Genomic DNA, 24506 nt, shown 5'->3' with positions numbered 1-24506 from the left:
TTTAGAATTTACAAATTCAAAATTTTAACTCTCCTTTTGTATTCAGTTTTTTTTCCAATATATTTAACTTGTTATCGATATTGCCAAATTTTAAACAAAAGTCTGCATGATATTTCTTCTCTTTCCTTCCTCTTTTGTTCTTCTGGCTTTGCATTCCAACTCCCAACAATATGTCCATCGAGTCGTGAAAAGGTCACAACTTGGGGCAAACAACTGCAAGAGGCTTTGAAGTTGTTTGAGGAGATGCAGACGGGACGCAATGGTTGATAGGTAGAGGTGGCATAATTAGCTGATGAAAATATAATCCGTTTAAGTTTGAGTTGATTATTGATCTGCTCATTTATTAGTTCACTTCATTTTAGTCTAACCCATCAAAAAGGGGAAATTAGACAAAATATTTATTAAGTACTCCCTCCATTTCAAAAAGAGGCAGTGAATACTTTGGAGCTTTGAAGCTCAAATTTAAAAATTCAACCTGTCATAAATGTGAATCATTTTGAATAAATAATATATTGATTTGAAATATCGAGTGGACCTCATACTTAAAATCTGAGACTGCTGGAAGGAGATTTTTAGTTGTTCGGAAATGAAAGACTCCATTAGTCATTAACGCTTCTTCAAAACTCAATTTTAAAATTCAACGTGCCGCAAATGTGAATCATTTCGAGTGAAAAATATATCAAAAATTCAAAACATCGAGAAAAGCTCATACCTAATTTTTAGAACAGTTTAGAGGAAATTTATGTTGGTCGGGATTGAAAAAAAAACATCCTGCAGCGTATACATATTGCATAAACAGAGTATATGAATATATATATATATATATCTTTGATACATCATTATACACAATGTATACATGGTTAAAGACAATTTATACAATACAAATACATTACATTATACATATACATGTGGCCAGTTTTGTTGAAGTTTCTTTTAGGTAATTTTACACATATCTCATAGTATTAAGAGCTAATTAAATATATTTGACATAACTTTAATTTATGACCACAAAATTAAATTTTTATTTTATTTTATTAAATTTCGTGCTAAGTCAAACTAGATTATTCATTTTGAAACTGAATGATTACTGCATCATACTAGTTCGTAAATCAGACAAATGAATTGCCTCTGCATGCATGTCTAATATTGCCACAAGAAAATACGAAAATAGTAATCATTTAAGAGTATATTCTATGAAAGAAAAAGGATTTTAGGAAAAAGAGTTACATTTTCCCAACTAAGCATAGAGAAAATTATATATTTTCATTCATATATTGATGGAAAATTAATACATCACTGCAATAAATAAAGAATTTAGTAGTAATGATTTGAAGGTAATAATATAATCATCTTTATATTATATTTAGCGGCAATATTAATAAATACAAATATTTATAACAAACACTCTATATATAAATGTCACTAAAAACTTTAACGACTCTGGTTACAATGACATTAACTCAATTGTTATTAAATACTTTTGCGGCAATAGATCTATTGCCGCTAAGTGTCTTTTTGTTGTAGTGTATGAGGTTGTCTGCTAATGATGTTGAGGATCTGGTCCTCCAGGTGCTACTCTGTCTTTATTCATCATTACCCTTCTATGATTTTTCTCCATATTCTTTCCCAAATCATTCTCTAATAATTCTCTTAATATTTGTTTGCTATCTATCTTTCTCCTCATGTTGTCAACTCCTCGATAACTCGTAGTTCTTGCAACGGAAAATTTTACTTGTGAAAAAAATATTACTAGTACTACAAGGACTAAAATTGAGCTTAGCATAAAATTGGATTTGGCCATAGATATTGGTTTGATCAGAAAATTCAATGGGAGCTAGCAAGTTTGATCAAGTTATAAGGAATCAAGAAATATTATCCAAATATATAAGGAAATCCAAAGGGGAAGTGTCCAGAAACAGTATTCTTCAAATCATATTAAAGGTATACAAAAATAATTTTGGATCTTCCATCCTGAAATTTATAATGATATTTTGCACTCAAGTTAAGCTGATTACATGAAAACTTTTTCATAATTACACTTGCAACTTTTGTTGATTTCATATAGTCATCTCTTTCTTTTTCCCTTCAAAGCTTCCACTATATATCACATTAGTTTTGAATGACTAATCTCTTTGTCATCATTTCTTGGATTGTTCTGAACATAATTAACTAGTACCCATAAATCAACATTAAGAATAGTGCATTACTGAAACAGAACTGGCCAGCCCAATAATATTAAAGGGGCCTGCGTGCTGAGTGTTTGTTAATTATAATAAGCGGAAAATGGTCAAAAATGTCATGTGAAATTAGATAAAAATGTCTTCATTAATAGTTTGATATTTCTGGATCGAATTATTAACGACATGAATATTTTTGGATCAAACTATTAACGGAAGACATTTTTGTTTAATTTCACATATTTTTAATTTTTTTTTGACCATTTTCAATATACTAAAAGACAAATAATATGAGTTTGTTCATACATGAATGCATCTGAATTCGATTCAACGTAACACCCTCAAATTGTTTTAGTAACTAGTTAATATTCTCCGTTTTTACCACATAGTGATCTCATGGATTTGTCCCTTGCGCTATGTTGCATATCAAATCCACTAACAAGCTTACAATGTAAATCAATTTTATGCCTTACATAGCACTACGCTTTAACTTTCCCTCACTCTATTTCACATTAAAATTTGTTTGAGTTGTCAGATGCACTTTTTTTTTTATTTATAACAATAAGCTTGTCAGCCTAGAAATCTAGCAATCTAGTCTTTGTGACTAGCTCGGCCAGAGTCGGCCTCATCAGCTTGCCTTCTGTTATAGGCATTGTTGGGTATATAGTAAGAATAAATGGAAAATGAAGGGAAGATGAAAGGAGGGACTATGAAGTGTTTTTTTATGCTTTAGTAAAAAATAATTTTCCTTCATTGCTGGTGGAAAAAAAAGTTCAAGTGTTTAAATAAGGAAACACTTCTACTAGTTGTTAATGAGTTGAAAAGAGGGTCTTCATCGTCGCTTGCTCGGCTTCAAAACGGGATTACTTTCAGGATTAGCCATGTCTTAGCGACTGTTCTGGAAGGTTGCAAACTCATGTCTTAGTGACTGTTCTGGAAGGTTGCAAACTTGTAAAAACAGTACTTCTTGCCTATAAATACATGTGATTCCTCAGACTTTTCACTACGTAATTTCAGATGTTCTTCTTCTTTTGCACAACTAAAATCATTCTATCCTGAGAAGATATATTTAGTTAACCTCGAATACTTGTGAAAATAATTTTCTTAAGGACACACTGTGCATTCAGTGGGCTCGATTTTCTTCTAGTCAATATTGTTTCTGCTTTTCTTACAGATACTGTGTTGTTCATTACTAGTTTTAAATTTTGATTTCGAAAACTTACTAAAAACTTTGTTATTTATTATTTACAATTTTTTTTGTTCTAAGTAGTTTTCTAATTCATATTGGATAACCGACGTCACACATATAGGATTACTCCCGACTCCTGAACATGAAAATAGATCGTGTCCTTCACGATCGAGTAAGTGTTGTCCCAACTTGTTGCTCTAATGTAATAACAAAAAGACAAATCCATTAATATAATTCATAATACATTAATGTTTACTTTAACAAAAAAAGGCAAAAGATATGCGTATGCCTTAAAAGTTTTTCTTGTCATGTTGTTCTTTGCATTTTTAATCTTTTCTTTATATTCGAATCGCCGCTCCGCATATAGCAATGCCAAAAAGACAAATGTTGAAGAATCTCTTGGTCATAGGAGACCTTTTGATGATTTTTATAACTTAATTAATACAATCATTCTTTCAAGTTCCTAAATAAGCGATTATATTGTTGGTTGTTGGTAATTAATTGTCTTTTTCTTGAGAATGTGCTTATCCAACTTGTAATTGTTTTCTTGGGGTTTTTTTATACTCCATCCGTTATATTTTATATGATATTGTTTGACTTGATACGATATTTAAGGGAAAAAAAGATTTTTAAAATTTCTGATCTAAAATAAATTTTAAATATTTTTGTGGCTGTAAATCATTCATTAAGAATAAAAGAGAAACTTTAAAATTGAATTATTTTTAATTATAACAAAATGACATTCTTTTTATAGAGAATTAAAAAAATTGTCACATAAAACTGAATGAATGTCACATAGAATAAAATGGAGTACCTTTATAAAATAAAGGATCTGATGATGAAGCCTTTTTGTTGTCTAGGAGGCGCTTGAGGACATCAAAGAAAGACAAGGAAATGAAGATTTAAAATTAGCAAAGTGGATGTGGAGGCCAAATGACATATATGCATGATTTAATATAACTTGTTATGAAATAAATTAAATTCTCAAAGCAAGAAGGAAGACAAAGAGAAAGAGAGATAGTAATTATTTGTGGACAAAATTGTGTAAATACGTTGGCTATTTATAGCCAATTTAGGAAGACATCCACTTGTTCAAAGTAGAAAGGGACATCCACTTGTTTCAATTATTTTACAACATTCCCCCTTGGATGTTCATGAAAAGAAAAACAAATTCTAGTGAAAGAACAAGTATATATAGTTATCCTGAACACCCATAGATGTTGTGCCTCGTTAAAACCTAAATATGAAAAACTCAGTGGAAAAATTCTAGTGAAGAAAAAAAAGTACACACATCTGGTAATACGCCTTGAGTACTGCCTTATTAAAAATCTTATCAGAAAAATCCAGTGGGACAAAACCTTAGTTAAGGAAAAAGAGTACAGTGCGTATTTTACTCCCCCTGATGAAAACTTCATTTGATATTTTGGAGACGATGTATCCCAATCTTATATCTTAGTTTCTCAAAAGTTGATGTTGGTAATGCATTTGTGAATAACCTGCATCTGCATAATCAATAAGGTCTGCACAGCCTACGTTAGTATAAAACAAACCCATATCAATGGTATATTTTAGGTATTGCAAAATATGTTTGATACCGTTCCAATGTCTTCGCGTTGGGGATGAACTATACATTGCTAGAAAATTAACAGAAAGTGTTATATCAGGCCTAGTTGCATTAACAAGATACATAAGTGCACCAATAGCACTGAGATATGGTACTTCACGACCAAGAAGTTCTTCATTTTCTTCAGGAGGTCGAAATAGATCTTTATCCACTTCAAGTGATCGAACAACCATTGGAGTACTTAATGAATGTGCTTTGTCCATATAAAATCATTTAAGATTTTCTCAGTGTAGGCAGATTGGTGGAAAAAAAACTCGTCTGCTAAATGTTCAATTTGCAGACCTAGACAAAGTTTTGTCTTTCCAAGATCTTTCATCTCAAATTCTTTCTTTAGATATTCAATCGCCTTTTGGACCTCTTCAGGGGTTCCAATGAGATTTATGTCATCAACATAAGCGACGAGTATAACAAACTCTGATTTTGTTTTCTTAATAAAAACACATGGACAAATGACATCATTTATATAACTTTCATTTATCAAGTACTCACTAAGACGATTATACCACATATGCCCTAATTGTTTCAAGCCATATAATGATCTTTGTAATTTGATTGAGTACATCTCCCGAGACTTAGTACATGCTTCAGGCAATTTTGATCCTTTTGAGATTTTCATGTAAATTTCATTATCAAGTGAACCATAAAGGTAAGTTGTAAATACATCTATTAGATGTATTTCAAGATTTGTATGTATCGCTAAACTGATGAGATATCGAAAAGTTATTCCATCCATAATAGGTGAATATGTTTCTTCATAGTTGACCCCGGGTCTTTGAGAGAATCCTTGTGCAACAAGGAGTGCATTTTATCTTACAATTTCATTTATCTCATTTTATTTTCGCACAAAAACCCATGTATAACCAATTGATTTTACACCTTCAGGGGTTTGGACTATAGGTCCAAAAACTTCACGTTTAGCAAGTGATTCTAATTTTGATTGAATTTGCTTTTGCCATTCTACCCAATCACATCTACGTTGACATTCTTCGACGGATTTAGGCTCAAGACTTTCAGTATCTTACATGAGGTTAAGTGCAACATTATATGCAAAAACATTATCCATCGTAATTTTCGATCGATCTAAATTTATCTTATCACCAGTAGAACTTATTGAAAGTTCTTCATTCACTTGAGTCTCGGGTTCACTGATTTCTTCAGGAATATCAGGATTATTCAAATTTTGACATTTTTCAGGAGGTTCTTTTGTAGTATCATCTTTATTATTTCTCATGCTTCCCTTTCTAGAATTTTTATCCTTTGAATCCAATGGTCAATGGTTCATGATAGAGAATTATGAAGGGTGAGTCAAACCCAACATATATGCCCAACCTTCGTTGAGGGCCCATTTTTGTATGTTATAGTGGTGCTACAGACACATATACCGCACAACCAAAAATTTATAGATGGGCTATATTTGATTCATGACCAAATACTAATTGTGATAAATAGTATTTATTATAATTTATCGGTCTGAGAGGTACAAGTGTTGCTGCATGTAAGATAGCATGACCCCAAATAGTAATCGGCAATTTTGCTTTCATAAGTAGAGGCCTTGCTATCAATTGTAGGCGCTTAATAAATGACTCTGCAAGGCCATTTTGAGTATGAAATAAGCAATATGATGTTCAATTTTTATCCCAATTGATAAACAATAATCATCAAAAGCTTAGGATGTAAATTTTCCAGTATTATCAAGGCGAATAACTTTAATAGGATAATCTGAGAATTGAGCCCTTAATCATATTATTTGTGCTAATAACTTTGCAAACGCTAGGTTGCGAGAGGATAACAGGTACACATGAGACCATCTTGATGATGCATCTATTGTGATCATAAAATATCTAAACAATCCACTAGGTGGAGGAATAGGTCCACATATATCCTCATGCTTACTCTCTAAAAAGTCAGGAGATTCGATGCCAACCTTCAGGGGTGATGGTCAGGCAATTAATTTGCCTTGATAACAAGTAGCACATGAAAATTCATCATTCGTAAGAATTCTTGGGTTCTTTAACGGATGTCCAGTTGAATTTTTAAGAGTTTGTCTCATCATTATTGATCCAAGATGACCTATTCAATCATGCCATAGCAAAAACGTTTTTAGATCATTAAACTTCTGAATTACGATCAAATGTTCTTCAACTGCACTAATTTCTGCATAGTATAGGCTAGACGACAAAGTTGGTAATTTTTTAAAAATATATTTCTGCCTGAGACACTCTTAGTTATACCAAGGTATTCAATATTTATTTCATTTAATGTCTCAAAATGATATCGATTTCTGCGAATATCTTTAAAACTTAACAAGTTTCTTGGGAATTTAGAAGTGAATAATGCATCTTCTATAACAATCTTTGTCCTTTTAGGCAGAAATATAGTAGCTCTTTCGAAGTCTTCAATAATTTTTGAATTATCAAAAATTGTAGTAACATTTTCTTTGCTTCTAAGCAAGTAGGAAAAATATTTCTTATCTTTAAAAATGACATGAATTGTTTTACTATCAATTACATAAATATCCTCGCAATTGATCATTGATCCAAACAAAATTTGAGGTATATCCATATTTTTCTTCGAAAAGAAATAAAGTAAACATTATAATTAATACATGACTCATTATACAAATTTTAATTAATTACATGAATTAAAAAAATATAAACATATTATTTACTACATACATATGAATAGAAAATTATTTAAATATTATCAGGCTTATCAATATTCATATTTTCTTCTGGAAAATTGAAGAAATCAACTACATCCAAATACATAGGCTCAATTTTATCTTCAGAGATAAAGTTTATCTCTGGATTGTTTTTTGCTCTCTTTAAGGATGCCTGATATAGTTGAACCAAACATTTTGATGACCGGCTGGTCCCTGACCAGTGCCCCATACCTCCACATCTATGACATACATTTTTTGAATTTTTCTTTGATTTAAATTCTTGCTTTTCACTCTTATTTTTGTACTGCTGATCATTTCTCAGTACCAGCCGATCATCATGATTATAATTTCTTCTTCGACCACGACCATGACTGAGGCCATGACCTCTTTCTCATTGGTTATAGTTTGCTTGATTCACTTCAGGGAGTGGCAAACAACCAATGGGCCGACGATCATGATTTTTTATTAATAGTTCGTTGTGGCGTTTAGGAATAACAAGGTGAGAAAGCAATTCAGAAAATTTTTAAAATTCTTTTCGCGATATTGCTGCTACATGAGCATATTCGCGGGTGAAAATATGGAATATGTTTTTTCAAGTTTGTCTTGCTCAGTGATTTCTTCTTTACATAAATTTAACTCTGCTATAATTCTAAACAAGACAGAATTATATTCAGTTCTATTTTTAAAATACATTAATATCAAATTGAGCCAATCATGACATGCCTGTGTAAGGATGACCAACTTCAGGTGGTGATATCTTTCTTTTAGATTCTTCCACAGTTTAAAGGGGTCTTTTAATGTGAGGTACTATAATTTTAACCCCTCATCAAGATGGTGGCAAAACAATATCATGGCTTTGGCACGGTCTTGATTAGATGCCTTATTTTCATCCTTGATGGTGTCTGCCAGACCCATCGATTCTAGGTGTATTTCGGCATCTAGTGCCCATGATGAGTAGCCTTTTTTCAGATATATCAAGAGCAACAAATTCAAGTTTAGAGATATTAGACATTTTAAATAAATAAAATTTTACCCTTTTGTTACCTGTTTAAGATAGCTCAAAGTGATGGAGGCTCGTGCTGATAACGTGTTATGAAATAAATTAAATTTTCAAAGCAAGAAGAAAGACAAAGAGAAAAAAGATAGAATTATCTATGTACAGAATTGTGTAAATAAGTTAAGGAAAAAAAGTAGAAAGGAACATCCACTTGTTCAAAGTAGAAAGAGACATCCACTTGTTTCAATTATTTTACAACTTAAGCTTTTTTTTGTGAGTCAACATTGTACTAAGAATTATCTCCCTTATGTGGAAAGACAAAAGACGAACAATAAAATAACTAGATTCTGGTCCCCTTCTTCTAAAGTATCTTTTCTTTTATGGTTAATATTAAAACACTTCTTTTTGGCTATTTGTAGGTCGCTTGTCCGTTTACAATATATGGGCGGTTGGATTATAATGTCTTTTAATTTATTGTTGATGTAATGCAGAATGATGCATTGGATTTGGTGAAAATAATCTAATGATCCACCTAAATTATTTGGTGATCATGGTTCTGAAATTGACTATGTTTTTCAATAAATTGTGAGAGCTTTGTTGATATTGATCTAATTCCTACGACTAAGTAATACATCCGAACAAATTTTTCAGAATGATGAGATCCGAAATAATAATGAAGACGGTGATCAGGTTTAGAATGACCATTATGCATAAATCATAAATCGTTGCTCTAATATAATATTGGGAGAAAATTCCTAACATCGTATGTTCTCTGATGGTGGATAGTGACATACCTTCAAGTCATGGCCCAGAATCTCAATGGATCAAACACAAAATTCCAAACAAAATAAATTGAAAATAATTATAATCTCTTAGTAAAATTATAGTACGAATTTTTAAAAAAATGATTTTACAGTAGATTATGTGTGATGGTGCTAATCCATGTCACATCATATGATTCATTTTGCTGCTTTTTTGACAACTACTAATGTACTAATTATGTCAATTAATAGAAGTCAAAACAGTCTGAACCGCAATTGTAACATCAACTAGTTATATGTTGTTTAAATAGAAGAGATTTATTATGTTTATAAGCACAAAAAGTGAAGAGCTTTAAGTCCCACTTGACAAGTGACAACTAACAGTTGATATATATGTTGACTGCTTTCTATGATACTTATCGAAACATTGCGGCTTTAAATTAACACAAGATAGCACCACTTGCCGTAAGCAAGATACTTAAGATTTGACGGAATGGCAAGTTGACATTATTTATCAGCTCTTATCTTAGTTACTAGTTCACACGTATAATTTCAATTGACTTAGTACAAGATTTTGCATAATTATATAAGATTATTGAAACATGTTATCATAATTATATTAGTAAAGTAAAAATTTCATGAATATGGTATGCACGATTTAAGATTCGCATTTGATCAAAACCCAATAACTATACTATTTACATGCAAATGCCATTCCTTTCTCTTCCATTTACTTGAATTCTTCCTGTTCGTTGCAAATGACACGACTAATCACCGAAAGACACCGAAATTCATACAATGATAATGAATGTGATGGATTTTGAATTAAAACATAAATCACAAGAATATAAACCTTGCACCCTTTCTTCATGAAGAAATTAATCTTATAGTATCTAACTAAAATATGATATGTGTTTTGAGATTAGTCGTTTACCTTAAATTTATATTATTTCGGATTTTTTTTCTTCATAAATTTGATTATTTTGATCCAAAAAAGTTACAATTTTTTAAAAAAGGCACAACACCCTGCTAAATATTGTCAACCTTTCTAGTGTGCAGGCACGCTTCTTTTTTAAATTAAAATTTCCCTTTGCAAAAGTACCTTATTATAAATTACTTAGTAAGAATTCATTGAGTAAATCAACACTTGAAAATAGAAAAAGAAGATATTGAAGAGATAAGTTTAAGAGCAAAACAAAATTTAAAAATAATATCCCAACAAGGAATGTATTAATATGTAATGCCCTGCTTTATAAGTTTCCAGTAGGATAAAAGCAAAGTGCTTTGGCGTCCATCTAAAATTTAATGAATCAAACACTTAGGGTGTGTTTGGTATGAAGAAAAATGTTTTTCAGAAAATATTTTTCAGTTTTTTCATGTTTGGTTGGCTTATATTTTAGAAAATGTTTTTCAAATCAACTTATTTTTCTCAAATTCAAGGAAAAAGGAAAATGACTTCACATTAAAAAGTAAGGAAAACATTTTTCAAAACCATTTTGAACCTCATACTCAACTTTCATCCTAACTTAAGCCTTGGATATCGATTTACACTACTAATCCTAGATCTGACTCCTGATTCTCAATTCAAGACCCAACTCTCAAGTCGAATTGAGTCGGGATCGGATCTCGAATTAGGATTAGAGGTTGAATTTTGGATTGAGTGTCGGAGTCGGAGTCTCAGGTCGGGAGTAAGGAGTCAAAAGTTGAGTGTTGATGTCGGATCTCGGGTCGAAGTAGAGTCTCGGATCGGATGTCAGGATCAGGGTCGGGTTGGGTGTCGAGGTTGGATCGGGAGTCCGGGTTGGGGTTAGGTCTCAAATCTCAGGTCAAGGTCTTAGATCGGGGTTGGGCCTTGAGTCGAGAGTCGAGATCGGGGTCAGTCTCGAATCTTGAGTTGGAGTCGGGGTCTCGAGTAAGAGGTCAGAGTCGAGGTCAGGGTCAGGTATAGGGATCGGGGTCAAGTCTCGAGTTGGGATCAGTGGGTCTTAATTCAAATCTTAGGGCCGGGGTCGAGGTATCAGGATGAGGTTGGGATCAAATCTCGGGTTGAGGTCGGAGTCGGGTCTCGGATCGAGGTAGGGTGTCGAATCTTGGGGTTGGGGTTTGGTCTCGAATCTTAGGTCAAGGTCTCGGGTTGGGGTCGAGTCTCAAGTCTCTAATCGAGAGTCAGGGGGTATTGGGTCGGAATCTCGGGTTGAGGTTGGAGTTAGGGTCGGGTGTTAGGTGTCTGATCAGGAGTTGGGGTCAAGTCTCGGATCGAGTATCAGGGTCGAAATCAAGGTCTGAGGTTGAGGTCGGGATCAAGTCTCAAATCAGGATCGGAGTCTCTAATCGAGTGTCGAGTTGGGGTCGGGATCGGAATCAGATTTTGGTGTCGAGTCTCGGGTCTCGGGTCTCGAATTGAGATCGTTTGTCAAGTCGGAAATTGAGTTCGATGTAGGGGTCGATACTCGGGTTGGGGTCGGGGTTGGATCTCGAATCGAGTGTCAAGATGGGGATCGGGGTCGGAATCGGGGTCTCGGGTCGAGGTCGGGTGTCGGGGTCGGATCTCAGATCGAGTGTCGGGGTTGAGGTTGAGCTCTCGGGTCAAGGCCTGGATCGGATCTCAGATTGAGGTCGGGGTTGGGTGTCGGGGTCAGATTATATAAAATATATGTTCATTCACGAATCATACACTAGAAAATATTTTTCACTTACCAACCAAACATGAGAAAATAAGTTAGAAACCAACTTATTTTTCAAGAATTTTTTTTTCATGGAAAACATTTTCCTTCATACCAAACACACCCTTAATCCTTAAATGGCTATCCTTAATCATCAATTAATTAAGTCTGATCTTCCTTAATAATCTTCAATTTTTTCCTTCCTGGACTACTCTTCCATTAGGATTTCAATAAAATAATATACATATCAACAAATTAAATTGCCTGAGCTTATACAAAGGATCTTTGAGGAAATGGCCACTTATTCCATCATTAATCATGCCCCTTGGATGCTTCCAAAGAACCCATCCCCCGGCCATATATCCTCCAATTAAAGGGAAACAAAGGCTTACTATTGTCTAAGCGTTATAAAGACCTAATTTACATCCTAAAGGCTAGCTCAAAAAGAGGTGATCGATTGTTTAAGTCTTATAAAAAAATCACCCGTCTCATTAACCATTAATACGAGACTATTTTATTCCTCAACATATTTAAATAGTGATACCCGAGGATTCTATTTGTGGAAATCACCCGAAAAGACCAATGTTAATCCTAATAGGATTTGATTCATACAGTGCAAAAACTTACACACTATTACTGTCATTTACTTTGTTATTTTTTTAGTTATAGATTTCACTTTTTAGGGGCAATTACCTAGAGCTTTATTTTTTATTACTACATAAAGTTACGGATAATACAAAAGTTTTTTATACCAGTGTATAGTGTAATATAACATTAGATAATTTGATACTCCCTTGTTTTATTTTGAATTCCTACTTGGATCAAAAGTCAGTATCAGGAGCTGTGCGTTAAATCCTTGAATATATTACTCTAGTAGACAATAGTTCAGTCTGCTGAAGAATATTAAACTGACCAAAATTAATCCCCACGCACAAGTCTCAAAGATCCGAATTAATTAATTCAGCAAAATAAAGAGAAACCATAGGGAGTTCGGTATATTTAACGTAAAAGGCAATGCAAAAGGGAGATGTCCAAAAACCATCAGATCATTATATTACAGAAGGAAAAAAAAAACATTACTTGTTAGTAACTATAATCACACTGTATCTAGACACAAACTGAGCCAGTTTTGGAATATGTTACTCGGCTCCTTCAAGAATCACTCAGGTCGGATCCTCCAAAAATGCATTTACTTTTGAAGGATCCGAGTAACATAGATTTTGGATAGTAGGATGCAGGGAGGATTTGATTATTGTTTTCTACTTCCTTAGTTTTTACTCCTTAGTCTTGGCAAGACTATTAACTTTCTGATCAGAAGTGTTTAAAATGGTGATGAGGGTCAGGTCCTCCAGGACTCACTCGCTGAGGCCAATCGTGAGTGCCAAGATTCGCCTTCTCTCTTTCGAATTGTTCTTCCAAAGCTTCCCTGGCAATCCTAATAGACCTTATGGGGCGAGCCTCGAGTAATGCAGATGAAAGCAAGAGCAAAATAATGCAAGCTAAATACTTGAACCTAGACATTGTATTTATCATTGAAGAATTTGCAACAATAAGACTCTGAATGTTTCAGAACAGCTAGAGAGTCCCATTATATACATTTCTTTGTTGTGACTACTCGTAATGTTCGATAATTTTTTTTATACACTTGTAAACCTTTAGTTAGAGGAAACTGATTCAAGAAGCACAAAGTTTTTGTCTTTACGTGTATCCAAATAAATTTCACTATCCAGTAATGTGTAGACATGAGGTCTGCAGTGTCTATTTATGAAATTAAGTTAATTCCTTCTCTAGAGATACCTACCCTAGCAGAAAGTCAACCCTCCTTGTGTCAGCTTATGTTAAAAGATATTAAGTTTGCTTTTTTTGGGCCATGCATAAGGATTTAGTGAGGATCACATGTAGAAAATGACATGGAGAGATTATGGAGGATGACTTTGTCAAAAATAGTGATTATACAGCAGGGAATTCATCTAATTTGAATAGATGCTGATGGGGATAGAATTAAGCTCATTGGTTGAACGGTTCATCAGCAGATAGATATCTAATGGATCGGTCATTTCTGATAAACATGAAACTCATTTAGTGAGCCAAGCAGGAAAAAGGAGATTTTCTTATTGTCAAAGCCAATAGGAACTAAGATAAAAACAGCATCTCAACATCAACAGTAAAGTTGTGGATTAGATTAAAAAATTCAAGATCTTTGTACCATATTATCCGAATTAGTTATTCGGATAATCTTACAACAACAACATACTTAGTGAAATTTCCCAACTGGGATTTTGGGAGGGTAGAGACTAGAGTGTACGAAGATCTTACCACTATTTCGTGAAAGTAGAGATATTGTTTCTGAAAGACTCTCGGCTCAAGTGCAGGTAGAAAGAAGAAGAAAATAGTGAAGAAAACACAACAACTAATAAAAGAAGTAGTGCAAAGCCTACAAGAAAGATAAGAACAACAAAAAAAATAATGTAGTAACCGAAACACAAAAAACAGATTATGATAGATATCAAAAGGAAGAACTACAAGAATACGGTTAATAGAACAACAAACACCAGCAAGCATAAACCATTGTAAAGCAAGACAGTACTTCACTACCTACTTGACTTCTATGTTAATACGTGATCTCCATACCCTCATATCTAAGGTGATGTCCTTAGTAACTAATCTGAAGTGGTACTCTTATCAGCAATATTAGCTGTCTTCTTCAACTAACACAGATTCAGCATAGCAGGGCAATGGAAATGAAATAAGATTGTTGCAGTCAGAATCTTTCACTATAGTATGCTCACTAATTTATGCATCCCCTCAAAGTTAAACTTCAATAAAATAAGAAAGTATATATCATCACATTCTTGATAGCCCTGTTTCTCTGCAAGAAACCTATAATCCCAAGTCAAAAATAAAAATAATTTTCTAGATAATGAAGGAAAACATGTCCCCTTTGCAACATAGAATGGAAGCAAAAGCTAACCCTTATCATCTTTCTGTTCTTCTCAATATTTTCAGTCACTTACAGGTGTTCTTGTACAATAGGGTATAATAAAAATGTTCCTCGTCATGAACTTAGTCGAATTTATTGTATCACGAGAGAGAACAAAATCGTGAAGAAGAATTGTCAATCACAAGAACTTTGCCTTAATCCTAAACTTCCTCTTCATGAAAAGCTGGGACTAGAGCTAAGAAGTCCTTACATGTACACAATGTATCCATGCTTGCTGTTACTAAAGGCATTAAATGGTCACATAGGCGAATCCAAGATCTAAAGTCGAAAAGTTCAGAATGACTGTAGTCTTATTATAATTTTACATTTTCAATGTTTTTTTGCATATGCATTTATACATAATTTGAGCTAAAAACAATAGAGTTCAATTGAACCCAAAAGCTCGTGTTAATCTATCAGCTCCATGATACGATGGACAAATCCTTGAGGCTCCAGTTAACATAAAAGACCAAGCATTGAAAATTATGTTTACCTAATCTATTAGTTGCCTCCACTCTTTTGACCTAACACTGAGAAACCTACTTTTAGAATGCTTTAACTGCAACCAGTGTTATAGTTATCTGACTGACATCAGACTCTAATAAAGTGGGAATTGGCATATAATTCTCTCCACAACAAGCCTAGGCCCAATGTATTGTTCTCCATTTTCCTTAATTTTTTTCCCTTTGTTATCCCTAACTCAAGTAATTACACGGTAGAATGTCGTGTTACATAGCAATGATTTGGGGAGGGGATGTTGCATCTCGGCAGGCATATGAGTCAAGTTTCATTTTTCTTCTTCTGATTTTTTTATGATGGTTATTTAATCAGTTAAAAAGAGGTTCATAGAGGAGCTATGGTTTTGTTTTTCAACCGTAATTGACTAGCTACTTTTAATCAACTAAATCAAATGGTCTCATTGTAATATTAGTCTTGGAGTGTAAGTGTAAGACTAATAATTGATCTTTCTTTAATCTTTTCTACTCTTGTTTCCTTCATCTTTGCGAAGGGAGGACTCTTTCTCCTGCAACAAGATTAAGGTATGACCCAACATCGTACCTTCTTTGTTACCAACCTATTACCTCTTATGTTTGTAATAAAACGTGCCACCTATAGTACAATGTGACTAGTTGGTCACTTAAAGAAAAAAAGGACTAAACAATCATACTCAATAGTTTATAAAAATTCAAGAGATTGCTCTGATTCCACTTTAAGTAATTTCATTAAATGTATGCCCTAGAAACACAGTTATCTCCTTCCCAAATTGTTTAACCTGTTACTCATCACGCATCAGATCTTAGGCCATCGGCCTATATTTGGATATGAATAACATAGGTAGTAATAGAAGACAGATATATCTCATTTGGTGCTGCTTTATAAGGTGCCCAAGAGGGAGAAGCTGTAAAGAAGCACAAAATTATGGTGTAAAGAGTATAACAAGAGGTTCAATATCTTCAAATGCTCAGTATAAGCAAACTGCCAACACCTGTGCAGGGACAGATTATTAGATGCCAAATTATATGGGATAGAGAAATTTAGTAGAAGTTCGATTTTCCTTCAGCGGAAGATCTGCCTCTGAGAGTAACCACTTTAGTTTGTTATTAGCAAAGTCAATGCTTCTTCACCTGAGGAATGCAAGAAAAAAAAGAGATCTGCGACTGCATTTGAACATGCAGCAGACTCTGCCTGAAACTACATGGCGTTAGTAGTCATACATACATAACAAAGAGAAGGTCTTTAGTAGTAATACATGCTTAACAAAGAGAAGGTCTTTACACAGAGAAATTCGCAACTACAGAACTGGAACCAGGGATGACAAACAAAGCAGTAAGGTTTATGTTTAATATGTTTACTCAAGTCCTTTTTGTGGTGTGTGTACACACATAGGAGAGAAATACCTCTATGTTGTCTTATTGTGATTCTATCTGGTGATTCCTCGTCATCAATACAGCAGCGAATTTCTGAACCCTGTGTATGTTCTAGGGGGTGAAGGCATACACAACTTACTTTAAAATAGAGAATTGAAAATTGTGAAAAGGAAGTGGTGTGACAGTAGTTCAGTAATAAGGATATCTTCTCTTCATAAATGGGATGGTTAAGAAGCAGCAGCTTGTTGTTGTTCACAACAGCTCGAACTAAGAGTTCTTTTGCCTCCTCGTGCTTTTTTCTCAGCATGTTGCATATCTGCAAACACAATAAACTATAATCAGCCAGCATGACAGTCTCGCGTCTCATGCCTCAGTTCCAGGCCTCAATGAAGAACAAATTGTTGTTAGCTAGATAAAAAGAAGCTAAGTTGAAGACTATAGAATTCTTTCACCCCGTAATGTTTGAACTTTCAGTTATCTGCTTGAAAGCATTAAGAAAAGAGTAGGCTAGGATCCCAGGACACTAATTATTGCATCAACTAATTGGTTTGGGGACGCCATTATGATCCACTAATATAAGAGATATATTGACCCACCAACAAAATCAGACATAACAAGGCAAAAATGTCTTGTAGTTCCCGTGTCTCTTCTTTTTCTTTGTCAAATTTACGGATGCTTCTTGGACTACTGGGATGCAGTGAAAAAGACACCCTGCTTTCAAGCATACTGAAGGTTTTCACTTAGGTGGAACTCAGTAGCTAAGATTGATATAATGCTAATGATTTAGAGAAAATTTAAATCCAAAGACATAAATCTAAAAGGAACTACTGTAATAATTTCTAGGACCAACATGGACATGTCTAAATTACCAACAGAAAACAAGTTGAGAGAGAACGCAGTTTTTCCTGTTCATGTAGCCAATATAAAATGGGAAGGTGGTATCATGAACCTAATTCTCAGAGAAGCTTAAAATATGAAGTTTCTGTTGTCTGGTTATTTGTTTAGAGTACAACAATACTGGCTGAAAAAGCATTTTATCTTTTTTCAAAATTTGTGGCAGTGATTACTTCATGAGTTTTCAGAATATTTGAAAGATACTTATACTACACCAGAAATCAGAAAACGAGGAATAATTGAAAATTGCGGGAAGCACTCCTTACATCTTCAAGATCCTTTGACAAAGTTTGAGCCTTCTTTATGTTGTCATCATCTTCTATCACAGAAGGGCTTCCTAACTCGTTGATGTTCATCCTCATAGGAACATCGCGTAAAGAGATTTGGCAATTTTCATATTCGCTGGTCTTATTAACATTTCCAGAATGCTCATGGTCATTAACCTATCAATGAAGAATGAGGAAGAAATTTAAAATTTGACATGCTTCTAGATTCCAATGTAGTGAAACACTTGGGAAACTATGTCAAACATCTATGTCTGTTCCTTTTCTACCAATCACCTGTTTGTTGCATATACTTTCTGTACCTTCAGAGGATCCCCTGTAGAATTTTGAGGAGTAATCATGACTACATTCAGCATTGATGAAAAGTTGAACACTAACTAATTTTATAGAAAAACCTGCTTCCATTGGGTGATTGTGAAAGACGCTTTGATGGAAGTAGGATCATCAAATCTGAATTTTTCTGCATCAAGTGCTATTACAAATGTCAAAGTTGTCCCATAGTGGTTATGTAACTATGCACAAAAGTTACTCTTCTTACAAGGGGAAGTGGTGGAGAAAAGGAAAACAGACCTCTGGTACTTTCCTCTTCATACACAAGCTAACAGGTATTTGCTTCAGCAACTCTTTAGAGTTGTCTTTGGCTTGTATAATAGCTTTATACCCACCAAGCTGGTCCACTGTTTTTGAGGACTTCAAATTTTTTTGCAACACTGTCTGAGGTGTATCAGGATTTGTACCAAGTTTTCTGCATTTGGAGCATGTGATTGATTGACAACTTGCAGAAAAATGAGAAGGCGTGCATATTTGAAGAATTTGAAAGAAAAGTAGTATGGTACGCTGAAATTTTTAAGCTAGATGCCTCTAGAAGACTCCTGGCAGCTTTAATTGGCAGTGTTTTCTCTCCTTCATTGAGAGTGTTCTTTGCAGTTGGAATAGGAGCTATGTTCCTTGGAACGGAAATGCTGCATGGAGCGGATGCAGCTATCTGTTGAGTTTTGCAAGGAGGATTTACCCCAGAACTGAAGGAAAACATGCCAAAGGATTTTTGGTAAGAAAATATTTCTATTTTCATTGATCAAGAGAGGCATTGGACTGGAATCAAGCGCAATACCAGAGCATCCTATATATGGCTTAGAAATATGGCATTATCATTCATAACATGTAAGACGACTTCTTAATCTACTGAGAATGCCAAACAATATCTTGTATAACTAATAATTTTGGGTGAAATGATTTCTATATGCAACAAACATGACTAGCTTAAGAGAATAAAATAAATCAGATAAATATGTGTAACTTTTTTTAGTGCAGTCGTCCAAACAGAAACAATAGCTGCCAAAGAAACTAAGAAAAGCTAGAGTAGTCCATGCATGGTGAGAATAGTCTTATATGCATGTCAAACATTTTACAAGGTGAATTCAATGGCATATCTGGTTGGAAGCATCAATCAGAGGGGAAAAACCTGACAGTAAGAAGATCTTTACGGCTTGCTTTGCTTTTCTGGGGAACAGATTTGCCAGTCAATATTCTTATGTTTTTCGCACCATCCGACTGAGATCCCTTGCTAAAGTATTATTATTATGATGATGATGATGATGATGATTGATTATCAACAACAGAAGTTAGTATTTTTGCAGTTACCATGAAATTACGGTCAGGTAAAGTAAAATGAAACTTGAAAATTAAGCATGATACGAAAAGTAAGTTACCAAAAACTTATAGTAGTCCCTAAAACTTGGCATCCCTCCTGACTTCCTGTCTGAAGAGGGTTAATCATTGGCAGAGATCTAGAGTCTGGGGCAAAACCAGCTTTGCTCCCAATGTCATCATCTTTGTTATCTTGAGATCTGTATTAGATTGTATCATATAAACTGCCTACAAAAATTTGACTAGTTTACACCATGGACTTACATTATTTCATCTGGACGACTCTGTGGTATGGGGCCAATTCCTTTGTTACTAAATGCAGGACCTTTTGTCTCAGTCAGTGGTGTTGTTGTCTGCGTCTGTGCTGCAGGTTTAATTGATGGTATAAAAAACTTTGACCTGATGACACCAGTCTCTCTTCTTTTCTCTGCCGTCAAACTTTCAGCTACTATTCTGCGACAATTTCAGAGAAAGCAAGTGCACCACAGTATCATAAAATGCATGACAGATATTTATTTTACACCATTCTCTGCGGTAGCTAAGTTCTGCAGTTTCCAAGTTAGACATCATGGACAGTAATGCTGAATGAATAAAAGGGAGATGGTCTATATTGACCTACTTGCTTAACGAGGATGCAGAAAGCTCTGAAGTTGGGCTCTGAATATCATTACTGACTTTCATGTCTTGCATTTTGTCTTCTGTAGCATTTGACATACTGTTGGAATGTGCCTCAGTCCTGTCCTTATTGGTCTCCAAAACAAGCTTATCATTGTCAAAGTTTCTCCTTTCACTAGCATTCTTCATTGAGGTTGCAACATCCTCCAAAGATGAACTTTCTAAAACTGACTTATCATAGTTTGTGTCAGAGTCCAAAAGCACTTTTTTAATAGAATCTGTTCCTACACCTAAGAGACTAACATCCGCAGCCACAGAATTAACATGTTCCTGTAAACTTGAAGAATTATTCCTCCTTGATTCACTCTGTGACATCAAAGAAGTTCGCTCCTCTACTTGGCAAACTGTTTCATGAGTGCTGGTGGATATTTTTTCTTGTAATGGGCTTTTTGCTTTTTCCAGTGGAACTTCATTGCTAGCATATTGCAATTTTGAAGTTTCATTATTGCTCATAGTATGGTTTGAAGGTAAACTATGTTTTGTGGTGTCATTACTTTTATCTATGTCAATATGAGAATCAATAATTGAAGTCATCCCGGCCTCTGATGCAATGTGTTTCTGAACTGTCCCGTCCTCTAACGAACCAATGTCTTCATTGAGATGACTTCCAGAGCGTTCATTATCATTTCTCTTAGAAGATGAAAATTCCTTTTCTTGGTCGTTCTTTGCCTTTTCTCTACTCTCCTGGCTTGATCCAAAACTGAAACAGTCCTTTTCTTGGTTGTTCTTCGCTTTTCCATTACTCTCCTGACTTGACCCAAACCTGAAATTATCCAACCTGAACCAAACACAGGAGGGGATACTCCACTTAGTTACAGTAGAACTACTGAGTCATCTTTTGATGAACAGAAGCATAATTCATGCCTTAGAAAAATACAGAGCAGAATATAAAGGATCACCAAAGGTAGTACATACTCAAAATCAAATGAAAAATTGAAGCCATCTCCTTTCTTTTTGTTGACAGCAACAGTGGATTCTTCTTTTGATGTCTCCTTTGATTTTTGATCCTTTTTGCATGGGGGAGATATATCAAAATCTGACATGTCGATGTTGAAGGACGACATCTTGCCAAAATCAGTATCAAGAGTAAAATCCATATCTCTGAAGAAAGTTCAATGTCAACATAAGTAATATATCATTTCTCCATTATTCTACAATCTTTAGCTTGTCCTGAATCAAGTCTGGAAGATTGTTTATCACAAAATACTGCAAATTATAACATAGAACAACACCGTAAAAGAGAGTCAGACAGAGAGACTTGCAAGTTAATGAAAGAAACCTTAGGTCCAAGTACACAAAAAAGGTGATGGACAAGATAAGTGAAAATCATGAATGTGAGTATTTTGATACAATAGCTTAGCAAAATAAATTAATTATGCAATCAGAAATAGTAATAAGGCTATGCAGGGTTTACTCTTTGTCAAAGTTGAATGTCTTTTTCTTGTTTTTGGATATAGGCCCAAAGTCGAAATCCATTGCATCATCTTCTCCCATAGACACTGATTTGAACGACTTAAGAAAGTCATTTCCAATATCCAGATCTGTCACAACATAATGTAAACAGTAATTATCCAAGACACCAGGACATTAACAAATTACTACTGGTCCAATTACTGCACTACTCAACATGCATAAGAAAGATGTGGATAAGCAAAAACTTATTGATAACTGTCTTTTACGAAAAATATGCTTAAATGTAGCATTCCCATTGTGAAGGATGTCATCCAATATCTGTTGTTCCTGGCATTCTCATTTTCAGAAAGCTACTTATCTGAAATGTCTCTTGTATACCAAGTACTAATGGATCAGAGATGTGAATCTCATCTAGATTGTCTCTTGTAATTTTGATTAAAACTGATTTGGTATTACATAACATTACCATTGAAGGAAGCTATCTGTTTTAGTATGTATTTAATGACGAAATCAGATCTATTTAAGTTTTAAGAAGTGCACTTTTCAGTTTCTAATGGTACAAATAGGTTAAGAATCCTAGTAGGAACCTAAAACAAATGGTAAATACCAAGTAATGAATTTTTGTCTTTTGCTTTGACAGTCGAAGATGCTCCCTTCGGTGTTTCTGCCATCTGCACAGAAAGATTGGTTTTATACATAACTGCAGCAGGTTCTCAAAGGAATAACGAAGACAGGTAAAGGAGAAGTAACAGAAAGAGAACATATCACAGAACTACAAAAGTAGAAGCAAACCAACAGCTCTTAATCAGTACTCTGATAGTTTGAAATAAGACTATTTTTTGGTAATAAGCTGTTTGATATAAGACTGTTATCAAGTCATAAAATACAAATGGATCTTTCAACATTTTTGGATGACAACATAGCTGCAACATGGTATATGCAGTCAAAGCATCATCTCCTAGAAAGGATGACCCAACCAAGCACTGAATTACTTTGCAAAGGAGTCACATACACAGCAACATCTCTAGAAAAGCTTCTATACTAGTTACAGAAAAATGTAATACTGCCTAAAACCAAAATAAGAACAATGAAAAAGAAGTAACATTAATTATAGGTTTTACTTGCTTCCGGAAGAACACAGATAGAAGGAAGGAATAAAAGGAATACAGAGTAAATCTTAACGCAGACTCATTGTATGTAGAACTTCATCAAGTTCACTCTGCCTGTCATAAAATATCTGAATTAATTGCCAAAATTTGGAAGCGAACTTTTCTAAGAAATATGTTAAGGAGTCGAAGAAACTTCACGTAGGATGAGTCAACGAGCATATTTTAAAGGGACAATTTCAAATATATACAATAAACTAATTAGTTTACAATAAATATAGTCATGTTTTATTTACATAAAAAATAGCCAAAATCATAGAAAATATATATAAGATAGCTTGTCAAAAGTCATAAAAAGTATACATTGACTATATAATATAAGATTATTTATACATGGGGCTATACACTGAATATACATTATGATATACTCAAAAACTGAATATAGCTCGACTATACATGAAATATACACTGACTATACATGCCTATACAGCGAATGACCATTTTTTTGGTAATTACTTTTGCCAAATGGCCATGTGGCGTAATTATCCCTATTTTCAATTCATAGAACAATTAAGTGCTATGAAATCTAATCAAACAAGAAACAAATATTCCAGAAACTATTTGAATGTGGAGACCCTTCGCTTTCTCAGTGGCAAAAGATACAAAAACAGAACCATACATATATTTTGTCAGTCTTATATCTCTTTTCCAATCTCAGAGCTATTATTAGAGTTCTATTCAAGGATCAGAAATTAAGTTTCCTGCCAATTAAAAAAAAAAGAAGGAGATTCTAAATGCTATTGTTTTTCCGACAAATTTTACAGAATTACTGAAGCTAAGTAACATGATCAACTCGTGAGAGCAAAAGAATATATTGAATAAATTGGAAAACGGAAGATTAATGCGATTTTCAAAACTTTCCAATTATACCTACTGGTCCGGTATTAAGGCTATGGGAAAATAAACTTCTAACCAATATTAAAGCATACAACATGCATGCACTTCAGCAATGCAACAAATATTGGAGCATTGTGCAAGCACTATATGTAATTATTTACTCCCCAAAGCTAATCAATATAGTAATAGATAGCTCGGATTCACCTCTCTCCTGAGCCAACTATTCAAGTTTCTAAAACATACACAAATTGATGAATTAAAATCAATCACCAACTAAAATTGTCATAAATTAGAGGATTTGTTGATGATACCACTAAAATCAATGGCTCAATTAGAACGACTTGATCTCTTCCCCAATTCACCAAATTTACAAATTGAAACAAAATTGACAGCTCAGGTTGCGTAAATTGATAATGAATAACCAAATTTCCTCGACTTAACATTTTCACAGTTGATACATACGGAAGGAATCGAAGTAAAAGCAAAAACAATACGAATCTGCGAAACCTGGTGAATGTGTCGACGGATTGAAAAAGACGATTTCAGCTTCGTTTCCCGGTGAATTCAATGCTTTGGTTCCGATCGCTTGCTTTTGCTTTGCTTTGCTTTTGTGTACAAGGAGTGAAGAGAGATTACAGAGAATACGGGCGTGGAAATGATAATCCTTCC

The 24506-nt window shown here is 34.1% G+C and overlaps 1 protein-coding gene across 6 annotated transcripts; it reads right to left on the bottom strand.

Moving 5' to 3' along the window:
- Positions 1–16232: 16232 nt before the first annotated feature.
- On the bottom strand, positions 16233–24506 carry LOC129874996 (uncharacterized protein At4g18490). Of its 6 annotated transcripts, none has more exons than XR_008763042.1 (16): positions 24345–24506; positions 22442–22505; positions 21836–21962; positions 21337–21522; positions 20366–21199; positions 20011–20199; positions 19809–19946; positions 19562–19663; positions 18936–19118; positions 18670–18844; positions 18495–18559; positions 18376–18415; positions 18082–18258; positions 17127–17237; positions 16540–17029; positions 16233–16452 (listed from the first exon to the last, which is right to left on the bottom strand). XR_008763042.1 is itself a non-coding variant. In XM_055950413.1 (16 exons), exons 2-15 carry the CDS (start codon positions 22503–22505, stop codon positions 16964–16966), a joined length of 2457 nt encoding a protein of 818 aa, XP_055806388.1. In that variant the 5' UTR covers positions 24345–24506; the 3' UTR covers positions 16233–16745; positions 16952–16963. The 6 variants fall into 6 exon arrangements, 4 of the variants coding, with proteins under 4 accessions (XP_055806388.1, XP_055806387.1, XP_055806386.1 ...); XR_008763043.1 differs by having other exon boundaries at positions 16233–16539; positions 16679–17029; XM_055950413.1 differs by having other exon boundaries at positions 16233–16745; positions 16952–17029.

Source organism: Solanum dulcamara, chromosome 11, assembly GCF_947179165.1.
Source record: "Solanum dulcamara chromosome 11, daSolDulc1.2, whole genome shotgun sequence".
NCBI classification, from domain to species: domain Eukaryota; kingdom Viridiplantae; phylum Streptophyta; class Magnoliopsida; order Solanales; family Solanaceae; genus Solanum; species Solanum dulcamara.
This window is presented reverse-complemented; position numbering and strand designations above follow the sequence as displayed.